General features: G+C 39.0%; 1 protein-coding gene across 2 annotated transcripts in view; it reads left to right on the top strand.

Annotated features, from left to right (window-relative positions):
• LOC110040734 (solute carrier family 2, facilitated glucose transporter member 3-like) overlaps window positions 1-14188 on the top strand; it is an 81266-nt gene that overhangs the window by 44877 nt on the left and 22201 nt on the right. For both annotated transcript variants that reach the window (XM_020745999.2, XM_020745998.2), the window contains exons 5-7: window positions 6915-7059; window positions 9690-9745; window positions 9854-9985. In XM_020745999.2, coding sequence (XP_020601658.2) covers window positions 6915-7059; window positions 9690-9745; window positions 9854-9985 — 333 coding nt within the window. The remainder of the gene's footprint in view (window positions 1-6914; window positions 7060-9689; window positions 9746-9853; window positions 9986-14188) is intronic.

Here is a 14188-nt window from a genome sequence, read left to right as displayed (position 1 = left end):
CGACTTCTTGAGTCTTGGTCTGACTTGTGGTTGAATTTTTGACGTGAGACTCCTTTGCATGCTTGGCTCTCTTTGGAGCTGTAGCAAGACAGACAGTGTTGAAGCCATCAGTTTGAGGCATAAGACATGCATTGTATAGACAAGCCATAGGCATTTTTAAATGTTCCACGAACAAGTTCAGGGGTGTGGTTTGGAACATCAACTGAGGTTGCGATGATGATAAAATAAATGCGATAGCAGCGTTCTCTGGAGGTATGACAACATTATCATCAGGAATGTTCTCTTTGGCAGGGTGACGGCTGGGGACATCAGGAACGACGTTTCTTTCCCCTTTTCTGTGTTCGATGAAAAAGTCGAACTCAGCCATACTCATGCACCATCTTGCAACTTTTGCCTGTTGTGGTGCCATTGTAGTCAACCATTTAAAATTTGCATGATCAGTTACCAGTTTAACTCTTCAGCCTAGAATATAAGAGTAAAACTGTTCAAGTCCCCATTTCACTGCAAAGAGTTCCTGGTGCATAGTTGTCCAACGTGATTCAGCTGGTGTAAATGCTTGGGATGTAAATCTGACGGGGCAAAGTATGCCATCCTTCTCTTGAGCCAACATTACTCCACATCCAAGCTTGCTAGCATCCACATGTAATTCAAACGGAGCATTCCAATCAGGATGGAACAGCATAACATCAGGGCCAGTGATTGCTTGCTTCAAGTCTAGTAACTCTCTCGCTGTTTCTTCTGTCCACTGAAATGATACACCCTTCTTGAGGAGGGATCGCAAGGCTTGTGTTTAGGTAGACATACATGGAATAAAGTCTCTGAAATATCCACAGAGTCCAAGAAAACATTTGACTGCAGAAATTTTAGCTGGTGTGGGCATTGATAAGATTGCTTCTACTCCTTTACTTATCGGTGTTCGACTTTCTTAGGTGATACGGTGTCCCAGTATTTCGATTTCCCTTGCAAAGAATATACACTTGGAAGGTTTCAGCTGCATGCCAACTTTAACTAGTCTCTCAAACAACAGGGAATACTGTTCAAGGGCTTCCTTTTCTGTCATTGCCCGCTGAAGTATGTCATCCGCATAAACAACAGGCCGCTTGTGCAAATAGTCAGCAAATACAGTGTTCAAAATCTGCTGGAAGGTGTTTGGTGCTGTTTTCAATCCGAAGGGAAGCCTTAGAAATTCATACAATCCCAGGTTTGTACAGAGTGCAGTTTTGTGTCGATCTGACTGTCTGACGGAAATCTGCCAGTATCCACTGACCAAGTCACATTTTGCAAATACTTTTCCTTGGTTGACAGCATCCAGAACACTTGAGATGGATGGGAGAGGATAACCATCTCCTCCTGTCACACTGTTGAGGTGACGATAGTCCACCACAAATCTTGGAGGTTGCAGTTTACCCTTTTCTGGAGGTTTGCAGACCAGGATCCATGTGGAACTCCATTCTGATTGACTCGGTTGTATTATCTTGAGCTTGAGCATCCGTTCGATTTCTGTTTTGATTGCTCTGAGTTCTTCTGGGCTTTTCTTGTATGGGTGACTATAGATGGGAGGTGCATCTGCTGTGTCAATTCTTTGTTCAAACCCTTTGACAGCTCTGAGTGGACTCCCAGGGAGAAGAAATGCAGTAGGATATTGACAGATAAGTTCCTTGAATCCCTTCATAATATCTACATCAACAGTAGAATACTATGGGCCATATAGATCCAAGGCCTGAAATACAGCATCAGTGTAAACAGGTTAGTAGGGGTCACAGGTATGTTCTTCTACTGGAGGAAACTCATGACCCTGACAGTCAAATTCTGGGAAGGTATCACAGAAAGGAGACAATATGGATGTGTTGAGACCAGAAGCTTCCATTTCTTTTGTTTGGACTGAAAGTTGCCATTGCTTTGGAGCACAAGCGACTAAGTCACAAGGTTTCTGTTCAGTGTTTTTTGGAACTTGTGATGTGGTGGGTGGCTGCTGTGTTTTTGCCCATGTGAGCCATCCATCTGCAAGTTGCTTTGCAGTATTGTCAGCGGCTTCCTCAATAACAGCATCATCATCCTTCGTCATTTCTCTAACATTGCCTAGAATAACATTCTCAGGTATACTTGTCTTCTTCAACTTAGATTCCACTGCTAAGGTGGTACAGTAAGTAATGTGCATGTCTGGAACTTCTTCTGAAAGGACTGAATCTGTTGTCTCAGGTAGGTCTACGAGGCGTGCATTGTAGCATGGATCACTGCCCGGGTGTGCAGTTTCTGGTGTCACATGACTTGAAATTTGGCTCAGATCAAAGGGACCACTGAGAACTTTAACCCTTTTTTGAATGTCTTTGCCCTCGATCCAAAGCAGTTGACGCGCTACTTGGTATCCCATGAAAGCTGCAGGAAGGGTGACGCAGACTGTACATAACAAAGTTAAGACCACAATGAAGAGATTGTGAATGCTTGTGAACACCCGATGTTGGTGCCCCGGTAAGAAGGCACGTAATACTGATGTGTGGCTTTGGCACTGTTGGTCCACTTTCATGTGATAAAGACCCACTGGCTGCTGAGACGTTTGTGAAGCCTTCAAGTGGATTATCGAGAGAGCACTGGACAAGAAACTACATACTTGGATGCTAAAAGGTGATGGACGGTACATAATGATCAAGCAAAGCTTAATCGAGTTGCATGGAGGTGGTTCTCACCAAAGAGCATTGGCCAGACAAGACCTGGAACTACTAGCATAGTAAGGACAATTTTTGTTTCCCATGTGATAGGAATTCCCGTGATGGCAACTGCTTTAATATTAGACTTTGGATCCGCAGAAATAGGCCCCTCCAGGGGATAATACTTGAGATTGGGTCGTTTGGAGGCTATAAAATCAGCATAGAGTTTGCTCACAAGCGATACAGAACAGCAGCTATCCAATGGCAAGGGCAAGCGCTGACCTGCAGATGTAACAGAGGTCCACAGAATGTTACGCTGATGTAACTGAGCTTCTGGCTTTGCTGAAGGTGCAGAGATGGTAACGGCAGGTAATCCAAACAAAGGGGTAGATAATGATGGCTGATCAGAATTAACTGGGTGTCATCAGATGTAGTGCTACACAATGTACTTAATGGACGATTTTCTGGATGTTTGGTGGCTTTACAGCCCCATTTATTGCAGAATTGGCACTGGTGTTCCCGGCCGTACTTGCATTTGTTGCCGTCTTCTTCGCAGTTGGACTTGGGAAAACAATTGTAATTTCTGCAGATCTCGGGTTGCGTGGAATTCTCTTTGCGATATTTAGGACAGGATCGTGACAGATGGTTTGTCTCTCCACAAGTATAACAAGCCTATTGTTGTCGTTGAGGGTGCTGATTTTGCAATTGAGGTTTTACAGGGGTAGTCGAAGAAACAAACGCATTCAGTGTTACTTTCCATTCATCCAGGACGTATTTGCATTCGAGGCATTGGACAGAGTTTGAAATGACAACTCAACACGACGAGCCACTTCGACGGTCTTATCGAGCGTTTCAAGTTCTGATGCTTTCAAAACGAGCTGCTGAGCAATAGTGGGACTGACTTTAGAAATAAACTGTGAAATAACAAAGGTGGGACAATCTTTTGCAATGCCAAGTTTCTCCAGCTGATGCAGTATCTTCTTGTATTTGAACGCAAACTGTTCCACTATTTCACCACGCTCTTGTTGAATGGCACTTAACTCGGCTGCTAATCGGCGGCACTTGTCTTTTTGGATTCGCTTTACAAATGTTAAGCTTTTCCTCTGCCGCTTTTCCTTCATAGCCTTCTATAGTTTTAGCGATCGACAACACAGATCTTGGCCAACACTGTTGTTCCAGAAGCGACAACCTTGTTTTGGCGGGAAGATGCGATTTCTGCTGAGTGAATTGCTCGAGGAATTCGGAAATGTCGTCTTGTACCACGCTATCTCCACGAAAAGAAGGAAGCTGCATGAAAGGCATGCGAAGGCCTTGTGTATTATCTGGATTAGGAGCTGCAGGAACTGCATGGGCTATGTCGCCGACAGTTTGAGTAACATGATTAACATTTGTAGTCAAATCTTTAACAGCGCTGATAAGTCCAGGCGCTACTCCTTGTAATTCTGCTATTGTTGTTCGCATATTCGACATGATTTAGATTTTCCACCACTTGTAGACGTATTGCGGGGAATTAGCACAAGAAAGAGAAGTGAATGTCGCAACGTAAACTTTATATTGTAAATAAACTGTGATCTCAGTAGAAAGCGCTGACATGAAACTCATTCGCTCTACGTGTTCTGTGATCACGTGACATTGTTCCATGATTCCACTACCAGGGCCAGGGGGTGGACTTGCATATGAAAGGGGTAGGGATAGTTGTCGTCTTGTTGGTTTCACTTGGAGTGTTCTGGGCAAAACACCAGCATATGTAGCCTATATGTAGCCGTGAAGGTCTTGTTTAGGGTTTCACGCGGAGAAATATAAAAATATATAATAATTTAATATGTTTTAAATATGGTCTCTTTAGGGGCTCAAAAAATCCTGGGCCATGCCATGATTGCAGTCTCCTTTAGGGGTTTAATTCAAAATTTCCGACGAGCATCCCCACCCTTTCATATGCGAAGTCTCTCTCCCCCTCCCACCCCCCGGCCTCAGGCAGACTGGATGGCTGGCAGGCTGTTCAAGCTATTGCAAAATGTTCTACTGAGGGGAGTGGGGTGGGGTAATTGCGATGAAAAACATAATCCCAGCTGCTTATTGACTAAAAAAAAATAGTCACTAATATAACAAGAAAAGAAAATCATAGAGGGCTGAGAAAGATATATTTTGAGCGTTCAGGGTCCAAAAATAAATAAAATTCATGCTCAGCTTGAATCACCTACCCATCTCTCATCAACCCCTGAAAGGTTCAAGGTCGCCCCCTAAGAATATGGCGTAGCTGTTCACGAGCAAGACGTAGGTGTTTATGAGCAAGTTCTTTTTGCGTTGCATCGCTGTTTACCAGCAAGTTTTTATCGTGTGGGGTAGCTGTTTACCAGCAAGTTCTATATGTGTGGTGTAGCTGTTAACCAGCAAGTTCTTTGTGTGCGACGTGGCTTTTTATGAGAACAAAACGTGAGTATTTCTTCTTCATTTTAATTTGATTACAACATACAAACACCTTGCATCAGCGCGGGAATCAATACTCAAGTAACACCTTACTCAAGTCAATATAGCTGACTTCGATCGCACGATTGTGTGACTTTGAGATAACCTTGAAGCATTTTTCTAACAAACCTGAGCAAAATAATAAGCTTACCTAGCCTGCGTGGCCAATAGTCTAAACCGTCGGTTTAGACTTAACCAGGGATTTTGTGACACGTCCAGCTGCCACGTCCAGTTAAGCTCTCAGGGAGTATCGAGGATGCTTCAAGGAAAAATTATGGTGTGCTATGCTGCTTTTGTTTTACCTCACATCGGATTATTTAGCGGTACTGATTCGTTATTTCAAAATAACGAAAATGAATTGTCTCTGGCTTACACAGATATTTTTCTATCGTTTCTCTTAAGCTTTTAGAAAACAGTCCTAAGAAAATATGCCCGCTGATTGGTTAAAAATCGTGTTTCTATAGCTCGATGGAAACACAGAACTAGCACGAGCTGTTGACGTAATGATGGCACGAACAAAGAGAATTTACATTTTGATGATCAAAGTAAACAAGCTGTTTTTTTTTTTTTTCGTCACGGTGTTTCCTAAAAGAAATAGAAAACATGTTCTCTGTGTTTTCTATTTCTTAAATGTCCCTGAATTAAGCCTTGCCAGGGGTGTTGTCTGCGTTGAAACAAACCCAGCCCCAGTTGTGACTGACTCTGATGTCAGTTAAACTATTTCTGCTCCTTACTCACAGGGAAGACTGTGTAGCAAACTCTTTAATTTACTTTGTTTATCAACACCATAGACTGATTTCAATGCTGCTGCTATGGCTCAGATCTTTACACATAGGTTTATACAGCTTGCTGTCAAAGTGTACTCGGCAAACGTTTTTGCTTCTACATGTATGTGAATTACCATTGATAGAATGTGTTTGTATTTAACATTAATTTTAGCTTGCACTTCAGTGAAAGTTTGGCAGGAAATGTCAAAGCTCATTTAATATAAAGGATTATTAATAAATTATATTGATTATAATTCATATCCTCTTTTATTCTGCTTGTAGGACACTGAAATGGTTACATCTTATTGGCCTAGCCTACTTCACATTTTCAGCATAACAGACTTCCCAGTGTAAACAAGTATAACTTGGCTAGATAAGGTTTCACAAGACAGTACATAATGACCAGAGTAGTAGAAATCATTCCATATTTGTACCATCTGAGTTGTCATCTGAGCAAGCTTGCAATAAATGGTCTTTACTTGTTCTTTAAAGACTCACTATGTCTTTAAAAAAATCTGTCATTATTTAGTAATTGGTTTTACATTCATATATGCATCGTTCATGTTTCAAATAAAATGACGAAGGATCACTACAACACTTTTTACTCTTAATAAGGTAATAAGGAAATTGCATGTCTGACCATGTATGCACTGCGTACCTATTTTTTTCACTCTTGGTATTTCACAACCGAATGTAACTGAGTGTGTGAAATACATGTAAGAAATATTAAATCGTAAGGCCAGGGTAGCAGCAGTCAATAATATTATATTATTATTTGGCTTTGGGTCATAAACTTAACTTGGATAATTCCACTGACCCGTGCTGTGTTTAGAGTGGTATTTCAGGCTGTTCCAGTGTCTCTGGTTTTATTACAATCATGCACAATCATTGAATTTGCAATCTGCACAAGTCATGTTAACCCTTAGCCGGGGACATGTCTACTAAAAGACAAGAAAAGAAAACCAATAGTATAAATTTGTACATGTACTGGATTGGAAAAGTTAGTTGATTTACTTTGCAATGACTTATGTTGCAGATGCTTGGTACAGATGATGGGTGGCCTTACTCACTTGGATTTGGATTTCTTGTTGCCATGCTTCAGTTCTTAACCCTCCCGTTTTCTCCAAGAAGTCCACGTTATTTATTACTTAACCTAAATAAAGAAGCAGAGACTGTGCAAGGTACAAGTACAGCAGAGCTCTTAGAAGTGGAATAATCCTTAAACATGAACATGAACATCAATTTACGTGTAATGCAAACATGTTAAGGGCTGTGTGAACTTGGTAAGGGCTGGCCTTACTTTGGGTTGGATTTTACGCTGTACTTGCAAAAATCCGAAAACTGACAATTCAAATAAATATACAGTGTATTGTGTAGGTAAAAGTAATTTTATGGGCCATGAAATACTAAGTTAAAAGCTGTTCAAAAATGTAAAGGAGAACCTAAATATCGTTTAATTAAATTACCTGTTAAAACAAAAGTTGAAAGGAGAGATCAGGAAGTTATAATGACTGGAGTATTTTGTGCCACTTCTGTTGGAAAGCGTTTTGTGTTCCCGTAATAATTGAAACGTGTTTTTCTACTTTTAAATTGCATCTAACCTGATTAACGTATTCTATTGAGGATGGTCGAACATTTTTGCAGTTACAAGAATAAATGTAAAATCTACCAAGTAGTAAACAATGATTGAATAACAAGGCGCTTTTTTCTCCTTTGAGACCTGAACATTAGCAAAAAGTTAAAACTTGTGAGGCTGGTTTTAAATCAACAGAGACGCAAAATTGTTGAACGCTATTCCAAAAGGCTTCTGTGATCGGGCATTCCCAGAAAAGATGAAACAACGTTTCTTGTGCTGTTTGACAAAAACAACAAAGATTTGATTCCGAAAATTTAATTTTAAATAGAAAAGAGTTTGTAGCTATTCTCCTGTGTAGAAATTGGAACTGGAAGTTCCTTAATTTCGTGCTTAATGTACATATCCTAGGTGGTAGATTAATTGACTCCCAGTCCAAACTTTCCACGTCGTCGAGTTCACAGTCTCTAATCCATTTCTTTTGGCTTTTTTCTGGGCGAGTACATCTTTTGGTGATGAGGATTTGGTAAGCTGCCTGACTTGGTTTGTTGGACGAGTTTAATTTAAGCAGTACATTTTCCAGAATTTTTTCTCCTGGCAGTGTCAATTTCAGAGATCTCGCAGCACCCCTGATAGTCGAGGTTACTCCTCAAAATTCAAGGAACGAAACTTGAAAACAAAACTTATCTTTGAAACAACTGTAAGATATTATTCTTGAATCACTTGTCATCAGATCGTTAATTTTCATCACCCCTGCATTAGCCCAGTGTTTATAAAATACAGTCTTGCCTGCGATTCTGATCATTGAGTTATTCCAAATATGACCAGCACTGAAATTAGCTTGAGAGGCAAAGGAATCCCTATAATTTAAGTCCGTCCACAGTTCAGTAAGTTCCTGGATGAAATCATCTTTTAAATGAAGTTTTTTTGGCATCTTTTGGTGCCAAATTACCAAGAAAAACTAATTTCCCGCCTACCTTAGATAAATGAAAATCGAAAAAGCACTTCCATTTAGATTTGCAGTTGAATTATACTCTTCTCTTCTTGCACCATCATATTTATAAATGTAAGCTCCAAAATAGCTCACCACCACTACAGATCATTGATTATAATAATTATAATAATAATTATGAATTTGTTGTGCGCAAATTCCATACGTATATGTTCAAATGCGCATTACAATTAAAATACATAAAAATGAACGTTACACGCTAAAAGTGAAAATTACAGCTTAAAAACTAAAATTCTAAAAAACTAAGTTATATGTGAAAAATTACAAGTGTTAAAGTACAATTTATACCTAACTAAAATCTAAAATTCCAAGAAATTGCAATACTATTCGGATTTTAATAAAAACGCTTTAGAAAACAAATTTGTTTTAAGTTTGCCTTTAAAATCAGTATTTCATCAATAAAATAAAATACAAGTATAAAATCGAAAAGATTAATCAGTGTTTTACAACGCAAAGTTCCTCTTCTTCTCCTTATTTCTCTTCCTTTATGTAGATTTTGAATAACAATAAGGGAAATACTGTAAATTAAAAACACTTAGAATACATGTTTAGATTTGTCAAAAAAAATGTAACTAGTGCTAGCGTTATTGTAATTACTTATGTTATCGTTGGTATCTTTGTATTAATATAAGTTACGGTACTTGTATGTAAAGTATTAGCAGTCATTGTAATTACTCGCGCTTATGTTAGTGGGAGGGTTTTAATGAAAGTTATGTGTTTGTAAAGTTTTGTGTGTGTGTGTGTGTGCGTGCGCGCAAAAGCATTAAAAATGTGAAGAAAATATGCTAATGAGGCAAAATTTGGACCCAATATGGTCTAAGCTCTCGTAAATGACTACCTCCGATAAGTAACCATCAAGGTTTGACATTTTGGGTGGTCGCTTACAGGAGGTTCGAATGAAACTAGAAACTTTATTTAGGAGATTTGGAAATCACGCCAACAGCATTATTTTGTAATGTTTTCTTTCAAGTGTCATTGCCTGAATCATGAGCATTTTGCCTGAAAAATAACATGATTTCCATAGCTGGACCCGGCCCTCCCCGCTTGTATGCTTATGGTTTTAAGGCCCGAGCTGGTCTCAGTTTGAATGTCATTCCAGTATTTCATTAAAGGAACAAGCACGTTAAAGAAAAATCATTCAAAGTTAAAATCTGTGTGGAGTGCAATAATAATAAGTTTAGCCCTTGTTTACCATGAAAATATTTTGTTTTTTGTTTTGGAAACAGCCCTGAATAAGCTAAGAGGAACTACTGATGTAATGATGGACATTGAAGAAATGAGGGTACGTTGTCATAACCTTTTTTCCTCAAAATATTTAACTGTCAAAAACAGTCAGAATGAGTGCTCTGTAGTGACATAACTGATAGCATTAAAATGATTTGACTGACAGATTGAACAGGAACATCAGCTGAGAGAGCAGGTAGTCACTGTGGCCAGCCTGCTTCAAATGAAAGCACTGAGAATTCCATTGCTGATAAGTGTTGTGTTACAGCTGGGTCAACAGCTTAGTGGAATCAATGCAGTAAGTTGTGTTTGTGTTGGAGTACAATGTACTTTACTTATTACTAGAAGAAAGAGTTCAAGTAATAGATATAACATGAAAGGCCGTGTTTGACCACAATTCCAAACACCGAGAACAGAGTTGAAAATATGATGCACAGCGGAGTATTTTTGACGAACTACGAGGTGTTTGGAAATTTGGTCAAACACGGTCTTGAGTGTTTGATATATGTTCTCAATCAAAATTAAAATGAAGGAGAAACAGGAGAATTAAAATCGTAAAATTCTTTGCTAATCAAGATCAGATATCCAAACACCGTCAAGGTCATGATTTCCTTTGTTTTAAACTTGATGAATTATTAATGAGTTTGAGAATGGCACTTACAGTCTTTCCCATAATACCGTGAACACCAGAGAAAATTTCTGGAATGTTAATTGTTTCGCAACCAATCAGTTTATGGTAGGATTGGTACATGTATGTATACAGTACCACCTGAAATCATTTGCACATTGGCATGTTTGAACTGAAAGGATAGAATTCTGAATTGCCTGTGAGAGGAATGAAACAAAACCCTACAGTTACAGAACAAAAAGCCAGGATGAAAATTTACAAATTTACCTCAGTCAAACGGTTGAAAGACGGTGTTGTGTTTATATTGATTCTGAATTTGCCATACATGTATTTTAAAACCTTCGTATATACTTTCCTTTTGTGTGACCATCATTAATGACTTATCAGCTGGCATAATGATCAACTGATCATCAATTTACACAGTAGTAATTGTTTGATATTGATCAAGGCTCCATAAACATAAAAAAATACGTTTATTGCCTCTTAGAAAAACGTTTCCCATTTCATACATTTGCTGCTTATATATGTAGCTGCTTTTAGCATACCTTTCAAAGAACATCATTCTCAGCAGATTTTAAGTTACTAGGGGGTGGAAATTTTGTTGGAGAAATTTAGAGATCGACCAGGATATCAGCATTTTGATCATTACTCGTAATCTCTGACACCACGGCAGTAACCATCTGCTGCTTGGAGTCTTCAAATTGTTTGGGAAAGTTTTACCTAATAATTATAAGGGTTTTGTCTCTTGTGAACCACATTCAATGGGTCTTTTGGCAACAGTAACAAGCAAGCAATTTTATCCCAAGTACAGCTGTAGGCAGTGTGACCTGATATCTGAATACATGTACATAATGATTTTATAATCGATAAAAATTAATCAATTAATATCGATTGGTTTCACCAATCAATGAAAACCGATACTCGCAATGCAAGTCTTCTTAAGGTGGCTTACTACAGTTTTGATGGATTATAACAGCCCAACTTCTAAATCGTTTCAAAAATGTTCCAAGGTTCCTTTCTCTATTTACTGTTTGCTTGGGTCTTTTACCATTTTATGTGAAACTTGCACAATTGAACGTCAACAAATCGCCAAAATGAACGACTGTGTATCTAAGAAGAGACTGTAGGTTAAATTACGTTTTTCTCAAAATCTACCCATATGACGCCACCTCAGAATTTCAGGAATAAGAAATCGGCTCTGATTTAACATTCATGCAAAGTAAAATAAAAATAGGTCCGCAATGCGAACTTGTGTGGGATTTCAGTCAAATAAGAGTTGTTGCGCTGTGGATAAATCAGAGAAATTGTAGCTTTAAAGTGAATATTTATACATTTTGTCGTTTTGTAGTGATGAACATCGAGTAAAGATACCGTAGAGTCCTGGTTATAAGATCCCAAGCTGCAGACGAAAAAACGGTTACAGGAGAAACATGTTTGAACTTTAGTTTCCAGGAAATTCGCTCCCTTAGGGTTCGGCTACACGGAACTCTTTGCCGTGGTAAATAACCCTTTTACCACGGGATACTGCATTTAGTGGGTATGACCAATATTTCCGGAGGTAAATTTCCCGTGGTTAATACCCATGGATACATAAAAAAGATCACATGCAGCGCCCTTGACATTTAATGTAGTAAGTTGCATTGGTGTTTTGATGTCCAAGGTATTACGAGGAAATCACGTGTCTCCGTTTGTCATTAATATGTACCCTAAAAGGGTAAAATGGTTTTCCTCCGTGTGCCATTTTTGTTACCTTGGCAAAATCCCGTGTAACCGTTGATTCACAACGTGTACTAAAACCCGGGAAAAAAAAAACAAAAAAAAAAAGTCAGCGGACATATTTATAGCTCCAAGTTATTAGGGGGTGGGGGGGGGGGGGTCATTGAAAGAGTCACTGGAGTAAACACATTTTGCAGGTTGGGCTTGTTTTTCGCAGCAGGGGTGAAAACAAATGACATCATCGAAAAGCAAGTGCACACGAGAAGGTTTAGTTTTCGGTTGCGATTCTGGACCGTGCAATCAACAATAACGTGGCCTGTTTCGTCGGGATGTCATATGACGTGTTACATAACTGGGACAATTAATGTTCACGAACACAACTTTTGAATCGCGTTGGCTTGGGGATGTTTACTGTGGGAACAGCTTTATTTCATGAGCTACATTTGTCCTCGGATGTGTTGATTAGTATCAGTGGAGACAAATAGTTCAGTTAGCCTCAGCTCTTACGCAGACGCCCCCCGCTCCCCCCCCCCCCCCCCCGCCTTCCCCGCCTCGATGTACATGAAACGGCAACAGAAATGTAGTCTACTTTTATTCGTCAGCGGAAATATTAGAATCGGTCGCTGGTTGCACGGAGTTTGTTTACGACAAATCAGCTTCGATTACAAATGTCAGCTAATATTCGTGCTTCCAGCTGAGAAAACTGTATGTAAATTATACTTTTAGAAATTAGGTTTTGTGCTTAAACATGACCAGTACGTGTGAAAATGTTTAGCGTGAAGTTTGAAGGCAAATGCAAATATTTAGTCGTTTTAAACTCGTGAGTCTACGGAAACTGCACCGTCACGCAACGTATCAAGAAGTCATGGTGTATCAGTCGAGAGGACCTCAACTTGCTAACCATAAATACACAGGAAAATACTGGGCTTTATCATGTTATATCTGTCCGTAACACTTCGGTTGTTGATATAAAAATGCTGATTCTGGCAACAGACGGGAGTCGAAAGTAATGAAATCAATCAAGCGTAAATTGTCTTCCGACAGTTGCAGACTGCGCGGCGCGACATGCACAATGTTTACTAGAACATACGACTAGAATTTCACTTTCCGCAGAAATTGTCGGGATTTTCATCTGATCAAAGAAATTTCAATGTGAAATAATTTAAATATGTAATTGCAGAAAGTTCTGTCCGAGAACTGCAACTTTGTATGATTGTTGTTTGATTTACTGATTGTTCCTTATTCATCCAAGAATTTCGCGCATATACAGAAAGCGAATGTTTACCCACTTTATAATAAATGGCGCGTCAAAAATAAATACGGTAGCGAGTGTCTGAAAAACACTAAGACCTAAGGCCGAAGACTCCCTCCGAATCTCAAAACCAAGACAAATTCGCCAAGAAACAACACCCGCTAAGAGTAATCACACTAATGGCCGCCGCACAAAAACACTCAACCTCTTGCTAGTGGAACCCAGTCTACACGCCAAGTAGAAACCACATGACAAACGCTTTGCTCTCGTGGACAAATAAATAAATAAATAAATAAATAAATAAATAAATAAATAAATAAATAAATATCGCTGGCGTTGACAAAGTGTGGGAAATCCCACACAAAAATCTGTAAGACAGATTTTTTTTTGCAAACTAAGAAAATGTGAGATCAAAAATAGCCCAAAACCTGTCTGACAGATTTTCATTTCACTTTGCATGAATGTTAAATCAGAGCCAATTTCTTATTCCTGAAATTTTGAGGTGGGTTCATACGGGTAGATTTTGAGAAAAACGTAGTTTAACCTACTAGTTCCCAGTCTCTCCTTAGGTACTCGGTCGTTCATTTTGGCCATTTGTTGACGTTTAATTGTTCAAGTTTCAAATAGAATGGTAAAAGACTTCAGCAAACATTAAATAGAGACTTCCGCAAACATTAAATAGAGAAAGGAAAAGCATCTCGGAACGTTTTTCAAAAGAGTTAGAAATTGGGCTGTCATAATCCATGAAAACTGTAGTAAGGTACCTTAATTGCATCGATTTTAATTATCGGTTTTAATAAATGAACGATTTATAATTCTTAGCCGCAAGCGGAAACGTTACGCTGAAGTTTTGCGAGTCGTAAGGTGACGGGCGAAATGAACGTTTTATTGATAGAGGCTGTAGT

This window comes from Orbicella faveolata, unplaced genomic scaffold (genome assembly GCF_042242905.1).
Source record: "Orbicella faveolata isolate gen_17 unplaced genomic scaffold, um_ofav_v1 contig_12, whole genome shotgun sequence".
Taxonomy (NCBI): Eukaryota; Metazoa; Cnidaria; class Anthozoa; order Scleractinia; family Merulinidae; genus Orbicella; species Orbicella faveolata.
The sequence above is the reverse complement of the archived record's forward strand: the minus strand, read 5'-3'. Positions and strand labels throughout refer to the sequence as shown.